Genomic DNA, 12151 nt, shown 5'->3' with positions numbered 1-12151 from the left:
CCAGGGAGGTGGCTTAGTGGGTGGTGTGCAGTCTTGGCATGGGTGAAGCCACAGTCCAGTCCCCAGCCCACTATATATACTAGAGCGGTGTTCTGGCTGCTGGGTCTTATGGAGGAGAGAACAGTACAGACAAGTTCTTTTGTTGACGCTGGGGTTGGAGCCTAAGAGGGAGGACAGAGCAGGATGTGGGAACTCCACAGAGAGTTCATGTTCACTCCCCAGGTGGGAAGGCACCAGGATCTGATGCAGCTGTTGGAGAATGTGAGGTGCTGAGACGGGATGCCAGCAAAGAGGAGCTGCGTGTCCCATGTCCGGACAAGAATCTCCTGCCTCGACTCCAACTCCCCTCGGCCCCTATAGCTGTCGGTAAGTGTCCTGACCACCAAACAGGGAAGATGCACTGCAGACAGACAACAGAGTTTCATCCCTGAGACTTAGAAGTCTCAGGTTCAGTCCTGTCACCACCATAAGCCAGAGCTAAGCTTACTCTGGTTAAAGAAAAGAATAAAAAAGGAGGAGTTGGGCAGTGGCACACCTGGTTGAGCACACATGTTACATGCACAAGGAACAGGGTTCAAGCCCCCAGCCCCCACCTGCAGGGGTGAAGCTTTGCAAGTAGTGAAGCAGGGATACAGGTATCTATGTCTCTCCCCCCATTTCCCTTCCCTCCCCAGCAGGTGGGGAGCCGGGGGCTCAAAAGGGGACCCTTCAGCCGGTCCTTGCACTTTGCACCATGTGTGCTCAACCTGCTGCGCTACCGCCCGACTCCCGAGACTCCATCTTGAAGAGTTCCCACCATTTGTACCAAACCTCTTATCCTCCTCCTAGATCTTTCCACCTTGAATTCCATTTGTGACTCACTGAGTGTTGCTTTCCGTGTGGTCCGTCACTGCCCTCCTAGTGGGCTCTATGCCCACCTCTGCCGCCTCCTGGCTTTGTGCCTGGGCCACCGGGATCCCTATGCTACTGCCTTCCTTGTCAGCGAGTCTGTCTCTATCACCTGTCGCCACCAGCTGCTCACCCACCTCCACAGGCAGCTCAGGTAAGTATCCACCATCTGGGAGGCCCCAGGGTGGGGCAGACTGGAGGGAGGGTCTGGACTCTGGGGTGGGGGCTGACGGGCTCATTCCTGATGTGTTGTTTGCAGCAAGACCCAGAAGCAGCAGCAGGAACAGGTGGACATGGCCGAGCAGCTGCAGGGGCTGAACCTTCAGGACAGACCTGGGGACATCCCCCTGGCTCGCATCCAGCGCCTCTTCTCCTTCAGGGCCTCTGGGTCTGGCTGCTTCCCCCAGCCGGAGAAGGAGAATTTCCAGGAGCAGCTGGATCTGCTCCCCACTGGTAAGTGGAGGCGTTGGTTGGCTCTCCTGTCCTCTTAGGCATTTCCCTACTGGGGAGTTGGCTGAAAGAACTGAAAGATGAGTTCACATTGACTTCTGATCTTAATGGTAGGACATGTCACACCTCTCACTCATTAAGTCATTTTGTTTCTCTCACCAAAAACTGCTAAACCCTAAAATCTTTTATAGTATTTTATTAATTGAGAGGTCCAGAACTACTTAGTTCTGTACTAAGGTGATGATGTCAGGATTGAATTTGGGACCTCTGGGGCCATCAGGCCTGCAAGCTAGTCTTCTTGAATCTCAACTTTAATTTTTTTTAATTTTATTTTATTTTTGAGAGAGATGCAGAGAGAGAGAGACATACACACAGAAACACCAGAGCACTGCTTATCTCTGGCTTATGGTGGTGCAGGGGATTGAACCTGGAACTTAGGAGCCTCAGGCATGAGAGTCTGTTTGCATAACCATTATGCTGTCTTCCCCCACCCTGTGTCTTTCTTGAGAAGTAAACTCAGGTGTCCAGAATCTTCTTACACTAACATCAAACATGTGATGTAAATGCCTCATTCTGTACAGGGGCCTTATTTAGCTTCTGTGAGGGACACAGAGAAGACCAAGTGAAACACAGGGCTGGGGAGATAGCATAATGGTTATGCCAAAAGAAAAGCTTTCATGCCTGAGGTGATGAGGTCCCAGGTTCAATCCCCAGCACCACAATAAGCCAGGTAGAGTAGTGCTATGGAAAACAAAACAAACAAACAAACAAAAAAAAAAAACATACTTGATGTAACAAGAAACAGGGCAGGGGTGTATAGCATGATGATTATGTAAACAGACTCTTGTGTCTGAGGCTTCAAAGTCCCAGGTTCAGTCCCCACACCATCATATACCAGAGCTGAGCAGTGCTCTGATATTGGAGAAGGAGAAGGAGAGAAGCAGCAGCAGCAGCAAACAAAACCCACAAGATCCGGTCCCTGTGAGGACAAGGTCAAGAGCACCTTGAATCAGATACTCAGGAAGATGTGGGCTGTCTTGAGTGTTGGGTACAGAGAGACTGAATACAAAAGGAGAGCGGGGGCCCTTAGAGCAGCAGGAGTGATTCTACATCTGTCCCGTGTGCCAGGGGTGACAGTGTGTGTGCTGGCCCTGGCCACCCTCCAGCCTGGAACTGTGGGTGACACCCTCCTGTTGACACGGCTGGAGAAAGACAAGCCCCCAGTCACCATGCAGATCCCCACCGCCCAGAGCAAGGTAGGTGTTCTGCGCTAGGCAGCAAAGTTGGGCTGGGATAGGCCTCTCGCATTCTCTGACTGGGCAGGGAGAGAGATGAGAGAAATCTCACTCCTCCACTTCCCAAAGCTTCCTTTGAGCTCAGCCCTGAAGGAGTTTGATGCCATCCAGAAGGAACAGAAAGAGAACAGCACCTGCACTGACAAGCGAGAATGGTGGACAGGGCGGCTGGAACTGGACCAAAGGATGCAGGTGAGTGACCCCGTTGAGGTTCAGTGAGCCGGGCTGTCAGCTCATGTCTCCATCTCCATCCCTCTCCCTCTCTCTCTCTTTCTCCTAGGCTAATACTGAGCTACCTTAAGACCTTTCTGTAAGCAATAATAATAATAATAATAATAATAATAATAATAATGTCATCTGGGAAGGACTTGAAAATGTGAGTTTAGGGACCAGTAAGATAGCTCATCTGGGAGGGTGTCTACCTTGTCATTCCTGCAATTCAGGTTCAAGCCCAGCCCCCACTGCATTGGAAGGGAGTTTCAGTGCTGTGGTGTCTTCTCTTCCTTTGTTCTGTCTCGCTGACACTCCCTTTCTAGCTAAAAAGTTGACCTGGAGTGGGGAGCCCTCAGCAGCAGCAACAAAAAACAAGACTTTAAGACCCCAGACTTGAAGGGAGTGTGGCAAGGGAATATTTAAAGACAGATACAAGAAAAAGAATTTCAGGGTGGAGGGCTGCAAAGAACTCAGATGCCTAGGAGTTGGGCAGTAGCATAGCGGTTAAGCACAGGTGGCACAAAGTGCAAGGACCAGAGTAAGAATCCTGGTTCAGGCCCCCGGCTCCCCACCTGCAGGGGAGTTGCTTCACAGGCAGTGAAGCAGGTCTGCAGGTGTCTCTCTTTCTCTCCCCCTCTCTGTCTTCCCCATCTCTCTCCATTTTCTCTCTGTCCTATCTAACAACGACGACATCAACAACAACAATAAAAAGCAACATGGGCAACCTCAGATGCCTGAGGCTCCAGAGTCCCGGGTTCAATACCCCTGCACCACCATAAACTGAGCGGTGCTCTCAGAAAATGAAAAGAAAAGGGCTATAAGCCCACATAGCACGTGCCTAGTGAGTTTTAGATCTCATGAGTCACCTGTTCATATTTGTCAGAGCAGTGACATGTAATTGTCTTGTCTCTACTCCCTGAAACCGTCTCTAGCTTTTTGCCTTCTATGTGTACAACATGTAGAAAAACCTATTTTTTTCATTCCTGGTGCAAGTAGGTAGAGGAAGAAGTCATGTTCCGGGGGCTAGGAAAGAGCTCACCCGGTAGGGTGTAACACTCTCCACCCTGTCCCTGTTCAAGGGCCTGGGTTTGAGCCCCAGCTACCGCATGGGAGCTCCGTGTGCGAACAAGCTTCATGAGCAGTGGGGCAGTGCTGTGGTGTCTGACCTTTGGTCTATACCTGCTGCTGAAAGGAAAATGAAAAACAAGCCAAAACAAACAAACAAACAAAAAGTGGTCTGGGAGATGCCACAGTGGATAAAACACTGGACTCTCAAACATGAGGTCCTGAGTTCAATCCCTGGCAGCACATGTACCAGAGTGATGTCTGGTTCTTTCTCTTCTATCTTTCTTATTAATAAATAAAATATTCTAAAAAAGGAAAAAGAAACTGTCCAAAAACCAGAAGCAGTAGAATCATGCAGATGCAAAAAAGCCCCGCTGGCAAAGAGAAAGAAGTCAGCTTTTCTTTCTAACTGAACATTCTGTCGCTCTGCATTCAGGTTCTTGTCGCTTCCCTGGAGAAGTGTGTGCTGGGCTGCTGGAGGGGACTGTTACTGCCATCCAGTGAGGACCCTGGCCCTGCCCGGGAGGCCTCCTGCCTACAGGAGTCGCTGCAGGAATGTGGCTGGAAATATCCTGACCCCACACTGTTGACAGTGAGTTGAGAATTGGGGGACTGGGAAGAAGCTGCCAGCTTCTGCCTGCCTTGCTGAATAGGGAGGGCACTCTCTCATCACTGTTCCCTACAGGTCATGCTCAGTGCTGCCAGTACCCTCACCCCTCAGGACATTCAGGCCCTGGCCTTTGGGTTGTGCCAAGCGCAGCCAGAACGAGCCCAGGAGCTCCTGAGCGAGGCAGTAGGACACCTACAGGGTCAGACGGAATCTAGCAATAAGCACCTTGTCCTAGTGCTAGACAAGGTGAGCTAAGGGTGGACAGTGGGCACCACCTCACCCCCTTCCCCCATGCCATTTCTGGATCTGGTGCACATCGGGCTGAGGATGGTAACCGTGGCATGCTTTTTGCCCAGGACCTACAGAAACTGCCATGGGAGAGCATGCCCTGCCTGCGGACACTGCCCGTCACCCGGATGCCCTCCTTACACTTCCTGCTCAGCTACTCTGTCATCAGAGAGGTGGTCCAGACCATAGGAACCGGAATTGATGGGCTGACTGCTGAAGAATGAAAAGCAGAGAGGCCTAGGAGATAGAAGGGGGCTGGAGGATGGGGAGGTGGCCAGGAGTTAGCTCACCTGTTAGAGGGTGCCTAACCACGTGCGAGACCTGGGTTAAGCCCCAGCATCACATTGTGAGGTCCTGAGTTCATTCCCTGGTGCACATACAGAAGTAAAATTAGAAAGGAAAACGAGGGGGGAGTGTCTTAGGAATGGGTTGGTTAAAAGGGGGACTTGGACCCGCTGGCCAGAGCAGGATCCTTGATCAATGTCTCCTTTTCAGTCTGGGGCCTCATCAGTGCTGAGTCAAGGCGTGGATCCACGAAATACCTTCTATGTCCTGAATCCTCACAAAAACCTGGCCAACACAGAGGAGCGATTTCGAGCCAATTTCAGCAGGTCAGGGGAAATAAAAGAGTCCCTTGTGAGTGGTAGAATCATGCAGGCTGGAGGACTGAGGGAAGGTTTGGTAGACAAAAAAAAAAAAAAAAAAAAGCAGAGTGGGCAAAATAACTCACATGGAAGGTGTTGCTTTGCCATTGCTAGACCCAGGTTTCGGCCGGCATTGAAGTAAGCTTTGTTGGTTGCTATGATCTCTTTCACTGCCTCTCTCCCTCCGTCTACCTCTTTATTTTATTTATTTTTACCTCTACAGTTATCACTGGGGTTTGGTGCCTGCACTACGAATCCACTGCTCCTGGAGGCCATTTTTTCCCATGTTGTTACCCTTGTTGTTATTAGTTATTGTTGCCTTTGAATAGGACAGAGAGAAATCGAGAGAGGAAGGGAAGACAGAGAGGAAGAGAGAAAGACACCTGCAGACCTGCTTCACCACTTGTGAAGCGACCCCCCTGCAGGTGGGGAGCCAGAGACTCAAACCAGGATTCTTATACAGGTCCTTGCGCTTTGCTCCACCTGCACTTAACCTGCTGCACTATCGCATGACCCCCCTATTTTATTTTATTTATTTTATTTTTATTTTTGACCAGAGCACTGCTCAGCTCTGGTTATGGTGGTGTGGGAGATTGAACCTGGGACTTCGGAGCCTCAGGCTTGAGAGTCTCTTTGCATAACCATTATGCTATTTACCCTGCCCAGAGAGAGAGAAATTGAGAAGGAAGAGGGAGATAGGGAAAGAGACAGACACCTGCAGCTCTGCTTCAGCACTCATAAAGTTTCCTCATGCAGGTGGGGACCAGGGGCTTGAACCTGGGTCCTTGCACACTGTCATGTACGCGCTCAAGCAGGTGTGCCCCTGCCCAGCCCCTCCCATCTCTGTCTCTTTTAAAGAATAAGGAAGGGCAGAGACAACATAGAAGGCTAGGTCGTTTTCTTGAAAACAGTGTTGTAGCCCACCTTCTCCTTAGTGTTCTCTCCCCTTCCTTGTCACCTGACCCCTTTGCGTTCGTCTCTCGCCCACAGTGAAGCGGGCTGGAAAGGAGTGGTTGGGGAAGTGCCGAGCCTGCAGCAGGTGCAGGCAGCCCTGACAGAGCGCGACTTATATATGTGAGTACCAGGATGTGAAGGCGGGAGCGAATCTCCACGGGCTGCTCAGGGTCTTTAGTGTCCCAGGCTGACTCATAACACCCCTGGAACAGCAGCAGAGGGTGGGGGGCAGGGCACTGGCACACAGTACAAAGCACAAGGGCGTGCCCAAGGATCCCAGTTCGAGCCCCCCGGCCCGGCTCCCCACCTGCAGAGGAGTCACTTCCCAAGTAGTGAAGCAGGTTCACAGGTGTCTCTCTATCTTCCCCTTCCCCTCTCAATTTCTCTCTGTCCTATCCAAAAAAATAAAATATTTTTAAAGGCCACAGGAGCAGTGGATCCATAGTGCAGGCACTGATCCCCAGCAACAAATCTGGAGGCCAAAAAAAAAAAAGAAAAAAAAACAGCAGAGGGCGGGGAGTATGAGTTGCGGCTCATCTGACCCCTTTCTGCTTTAGCTATGCAGGGCACGGGGCCGGTGCCCGCTTCCTGGATGGGCACGCCGTCCTGCGGCTGAGCTGCCGGGCTGTGGCCCTGCTGTTTGGCTGCAGCAGCGCTGCCCTGGCTGTGCATGGAAACCTGGAGGGGGCTGGCATCGTGCTCAAGTACATCATGGCCGGCTGGTGAGTGTCAGAGCGTTTTTTCCCAGGGCCGAAACCCAGATCCTCCCTCTTTTGTACCCCAACCCCACCCCCAGTCCTGATTTCCTGGCATTCCCAGGCCTCTAACCCTTTTCCTTCTTCCGGCCTGCTCCTTGTACCGTGGGCCAAGGAGCTTCTTCACTGGCTCCATCGTCACTGCTCATCTGCCATCATGGTTTCCTATGCAATGTTTTTAAAGAGTCCTCACTTTGTATTTTTTTCCTCTTTTCCCAGCCCCCTGTTTCTGGGTAACCTCTGGGACGTGACGGACCGTGACATAGATCGTTACACGGAGGCTCTGCTGCAGGGCTGGCTCAGGGCTGGGCCAGGAGCCCCCCTTCTTTACTATGTCAGCCAGGCCCGACAGGCTCCCCGGCTCAAGTATCTTATCGGGGCCGCGCCTGTGGCCTATGGTTTGCCCGTCTTCCTGCGGTGATCCCTTGAAACTGTCCTATCACCAAGAGAAGCCGTGTGATTAGTCTACCTCCAGAGTTTATTTAACCCTTAGGATGAATATTTTAAGGACGTTCTCCCGTGTTTTATATGAAACATTTCCTTTTAACCTTACTATAATAAAGATTCATAAGTTGAGGTCTGTTTTGTGTAGTTACTCTGAGAACACTTGAAGACAAGGCTCTTATTCCCATCCCACTGGGTGGTAGGTACTATAACAGATGAAAACTCCATGCAGCGGGTCAAGTCTCGGAGCACTGGGAAGAAAGTCAAACAAAACACAGGACAGAACTGGACTTCAAGCAGGCGTAGCTGGAGCGAAGTAGGGACAGAGGTCGGGGAAGGGCAGAGACAGACCCAACCTAGAGTGTCTTGGCCAGGTGCCACCGAGTCTGTGCTGTCTGCTGCCTCAAGTATCCTGGGAGTGACACTACCTCTGATTCCTCTCTTCCCTTCAGGCCCACAACAAATGCAGAGTATATGCTGGAGGCAGTTCTCTCCTGTTACAGCTGCTTGTAACGAGGGTTCTGTTCATCGGTGTTTTTTCTCTCACCAGCTAGTCTGCTAAGCCAGGTAGCTCAGCATCACACTCCATGTCCCCCTACATTAGCACCTGTGAAACAGCGGGATGAAGAGACCCGTGCTGACACTAGCTGATAATGGTTTCTGTGGTGGTCTCTCTCCTTTCAGATTCAGCTTCTTCATTTGCCTGATGCAACAAACACATTCTAGGTATTCTTTTTCCTCTTCTTCCTCTTCTTTTTCCATGTGATCTGACAGAGAGGAATTAAGAGAGGGGCTGATAGAAAGGAAAAGAGACAGAAAGACACCTGCAGTACTCATGTGGCTTCTCTCTTGCAGGAGGGGAGCCAGGGTTTGAACCCAGGTCCTCACACATGGTAACATGTACTTAACCAGGTGCACCACTACCCAGCCACCTTAGTGATTCTTTTTCTAATGAGTGAGAGATACAGAGAGACAGACTAGAGCACTGCTCAGCTCTGGGGTGTGGTGGTGCTGGGGATTAAACCTGGGATCTCAGAGCTTCAGGCATTAAGATCTTTTGCAGAGGGGGTCGGTGGTAGCGCAGCAGGCTGTTAAGCGCAACGACCAGCATAAGGATCCCGGTTCTAGCCCCCGGCTCCCCACCTGCAAGGGGAGTCACTTCACAGGCAGTGAAGCAGGTCAGCAGGTGTCTATCTTTCTCTCCCCCTCTCTGTCTTCCCCTCCTCTCTCCATTTCTCTCTGTCCTATCCAGTAACAATGGCACCAATAACAACAATAATAACAAGGGCAACAAAAATGGGGGAAAAAATAGTCTCCAGGAGCAGTGGATTCGAAGTGCCAACATCGAGTCCCAGCAATAACCCCAGAGGCAAAAAAAAAAAAAAAGATCTTTTGCAGAACCATTATCCTGTCTCCCTAGCTCAGCAACACTTATGATACTAACCCACTGCCCAGCAGAGAAAGTCACAGGCTTCCTTCTTCCCTACCAGTTATTAATGTATCTGTGAGAATGGCCCATATATACCAGTAAAACAGGAAATGACAAGTGTTGGTGAGGTTGTGGAGGGAAAGGGACTCGGCTACAGTGCTGGTAGAAATGCAAACTGGGGGTTGGGGGCTGGTGGTGGTGCAGCTGGTTGAGTGCACATGTCGCAGTGCACAAAGACCCGGGTTTGGGCGAGCATCGTGTAGAGTATATACACTGTAATCATATATATATATATATATATATATATATATATATATATATATATATATATTATATATGTATGTATTTTTTTATGCCAGACCACTGGTTTATGGTGGTGCAGGGGGTTAAACCACTATACTATCTACCATTGCCCCCAATCTTATAACCCACTATTGATTAAAAAAAAAAAAGAAGAAGAAGAAGAACTAATACCTCTACTTCTAAAAGTCTTCCAGAAGATTGAAGACACTGGAATACTCCCTTCCAGCTTCTATGAAGCCAACATCACTTTGATACCAAAAGCAGACAGGGACACAACCAGAAAAGGAAACTACAGACCAATATCTCTGATGAACATAGATGTGAAAATATTGAACAAAATTCTAGCCAACCAGATACAGCAGTATATTAAAAAGATTGTTCACCATGACCAAGTGGGGTTTATCCCAGACATGCAAGGTTGGTTTAATATACGTAAATCAGTCAATGTGATCCACCACATCAACAAAAGCAAGACCAAAAACCACATGGTCATATCAATAGATGCAGAGAAAGCCTTTGACAAAATCCAACATCCCTTTATGATCAAAACACTACAAAAAATGGGAATAGGTGGAAAATTCCTGAAGATATTGGAGTCTATATATAGCAAACCTACAGCCAACATCATACTCAATGGTGAAAAACTGGAAGCATTTCCACTCAGATCAGGTACTAGACAGGGCTGCCCACTATCACCATTACTATTCAACATAGTGTTGGAAGCTCTTGCCATAGCAATCAGGCAGGAGCAAGGAATTAAAGGCATACAGATTGGAAGAGAAGAAGTCAAACTCTCCCTATTTGCAGATGACATGATAGTATACACAGAAAAACCTAAGGAATCCAGCAAGAAACTTTTGGAAATCATCAGGCAATACAGTAATGTGTCAGGCTATAAAATTAACATTCAAAAGTCAGTGGCATTCCTCTATGCAAACACTAAGAAGAAACTGAAATCCAGAAATCAATTCCTTTTACATAGCAACAAAAACAATAAAATATCTATGAGTAAATCTAACCAAAGAAGTGAAAGACTTGTATACTGAAAATTATGAGTCACTACTCAAAGAAATTGAAAAAGACACAAAGAAGTGGAAAGATATTCTGTGTTCATGGGTTGGAAGAATTAACATCATCAAAATGAATATACTACCCAGAGCCATCTACAAATTTAATGCTATCCCCATCAAGATCCCAAGCACATTTTTTAGGAGAACAGAAAAAAAAAATGCTACAAATGTTTATCTGGAACCAGAAAAGACCTAGAATTGCCAAAACAATCTTGAGAAAAAAGAACAGAAAACCGGAGGCATCACATTCCCAGATTTCAAACTGTATTATAGGGCCATTGTCATCAAAACTGCTTGGTACTGGAACATGAATAGACACACTGACCAGTGGAATAGAAGTGAGGCCCCACACCCATGGACATCTAATCTTTGACAAAGGGGCCCAGACTATTAAATGGGGAAAGCGGAGTCTCTTCAACAAATGGTGTTGGAAACAATGGTTTGAAACATGCAGAATAATGAAACTGAATCACTGTATTTCACCAAATACAAAAGTAAATTCCAAGTGGATCAAGGACTTGGAATGTTAGACCAGAAACTATCAGATACTTAGAAGAAAATATTGGCAGAATTCTGAATACAGGTCCATGAAGAATGATAAATGACATAGTGGGGGTTGTATTGTTAAATGGGAAACTGGGGAATGTTATGTATGAACAAACTTTTGTATTTACTGTTGAATGTAAAACATTAATTCCCCAATAAAGAAATAAATTTTAAAAAAAGAAAATATTGGCAGAACTCTTCCGCATAAATTTTAAAGACATCTTCAATGAAACAAATCCAATTACAAAGAAGACTAAGGCAAGTATAAACCTATGGGCTACATCAAATTAAAAAGCTTCTATACAGCAAAATAAACCACTACCCAAACCAAGAGACCCCTCACAGAATGGGAGATCTTTATATGCCATACATCAGATAAGAGTTTAGTAACCAACATATATAAAGAGCTTGCCAAAGTCAACAACAAGACAACAAATAACCCCATCCAAAAATGGGGGGAGAACTTGGACAGAATATTCACCACAGAAGAGATCCAAAAGGCCAAGAAACACATGAAAAAATGCTCCAAGTCTCTGATTGTCAGAGAAATGCAAATAAAGACAACAATGAGATACCACTTCACTCCTGTGAGAATGTCATACATCAGAAAAGGTAACAGCAGCAAATGCTGGAGAGGGTGTGGGGTCAAAGGAACCCTCCTGCACTGCTGGTGGGAATGTCAATTGGTCCAACCTCTGTGGAGAACAGTCTGGAGAACTCTCAGAAGGCTAGAAATGGACCTACCTTATGACCCTGCAATTCCTCTCCTGGGGATATAGCCTAAGGAACCCAACACATCCATCCAAAAAGATCTGTGTACATATATGTTCTTGGCAGCACAATTTGTAATAGCCAAAACCTGGAAGCAACCCAGGTGTGCAACAACAGATGAGTGGCTGAGCAAGTTGTGGTCTATATACACAATGGAATACTACTCAGCTGTAAAAAATGGTGACTTGACCGTTTTCAGCCGATCTTGGATGGACCTTGAAAAATTCATGGTAAGTGAAATAAGTCAGAAACAAAAGGATGAATATGGGATGATCTCACTCTCAGGCAGATGTTGAAAACAAGATCAGAAAAGAAAACACAAGTAGAACCTGAAATGGAATTGGCATATCGTACCAAAGTAAAAGACTCTGGGGTGGGTGGGTGGGTGAGGAGAATACAGGTCCATGAAGGATGATAAATGACATA

The 12151-nt window shown here is 47.7% G+C and overlaps 1 protein-coding gene across 2 annotated transcripts in view; it reads left to right on the top strand.

The window, feature by feature from the left end:
* Nucleotides 1-7738, top strand: part of ESPL1 (extra spindle pole bodies like 1, separase) — a 34520-nt gene extending 26782 nt beyond the window's left edge. For both annotated transcript variants that reach the window (XM_060195264.1, XM_060195265.1), the window contains exons 20-31: nucleotides 223-366; nucleotides 829-1042; nucleotides 1148-1341; nucleotides 2467-2594; nucleotides 2703-2825; nucleotides 4348-4503; nucleotides 4597-4767; nucleotides 4878-4982; nucleotides 5305-5420; nucleotides 6444-6527; nucleotides 6965-7129; nucleotides 7382-7738. In XM_060195264.1, the coding sequence (XP_060051247.1) occupies nucleotides 223-366; nucleotides 829-1042; nucleotides 1148-1341; nucleotides 2467-2594; nucleotides 2703-2825; nucleotides 4348-4503; nucleotides 4597-4767; nucleotides 4878-4982; nucleotides 5305-5420; nucleotides 6444-6527; nucleotides 6965-7129; nucleotides 7382-7583 (1802 nt within the window). In that variant the 3' untranslated portion in view covers nucleotides 7584-7738. The remainder of the gene's footprint in view (nucleotides 1-222; nucleotides 367-828; nucleotides 1043-1147; nucleotides 1342-2466; nucleotides 2595-2702; nucleotides 2826-4347; nucleotides 4504-4596; nucleotides 4768-4877; nucleotides 4983-5304; nucleotides 5421-6443; nucleotides 6528-6964; nucleotides 7130-7381) is intronic.
* The last annotated feature ends 4413 nt before the right edge of the window (nucleotides 7739-12151 follow it).

This window comes from Erinaceus europaeus, chromosome 7 (genome assembly GCF_950295315.1).
Source record: "Erinaceus europaeus chromosome 7, mEriEur2.1, whole genome shotgun sequence".
In the NCBI taxonomy this organism is placed as follows: Eukaryota; Metazoa; Chordata; class Mammalia; order Eulipotyphla; family Erinaceidae; genus Erinaceus; species Erinaceus europaeus.
This window is presented reverse-complemented; position numbering and strand designations above follow the sequence as displayed.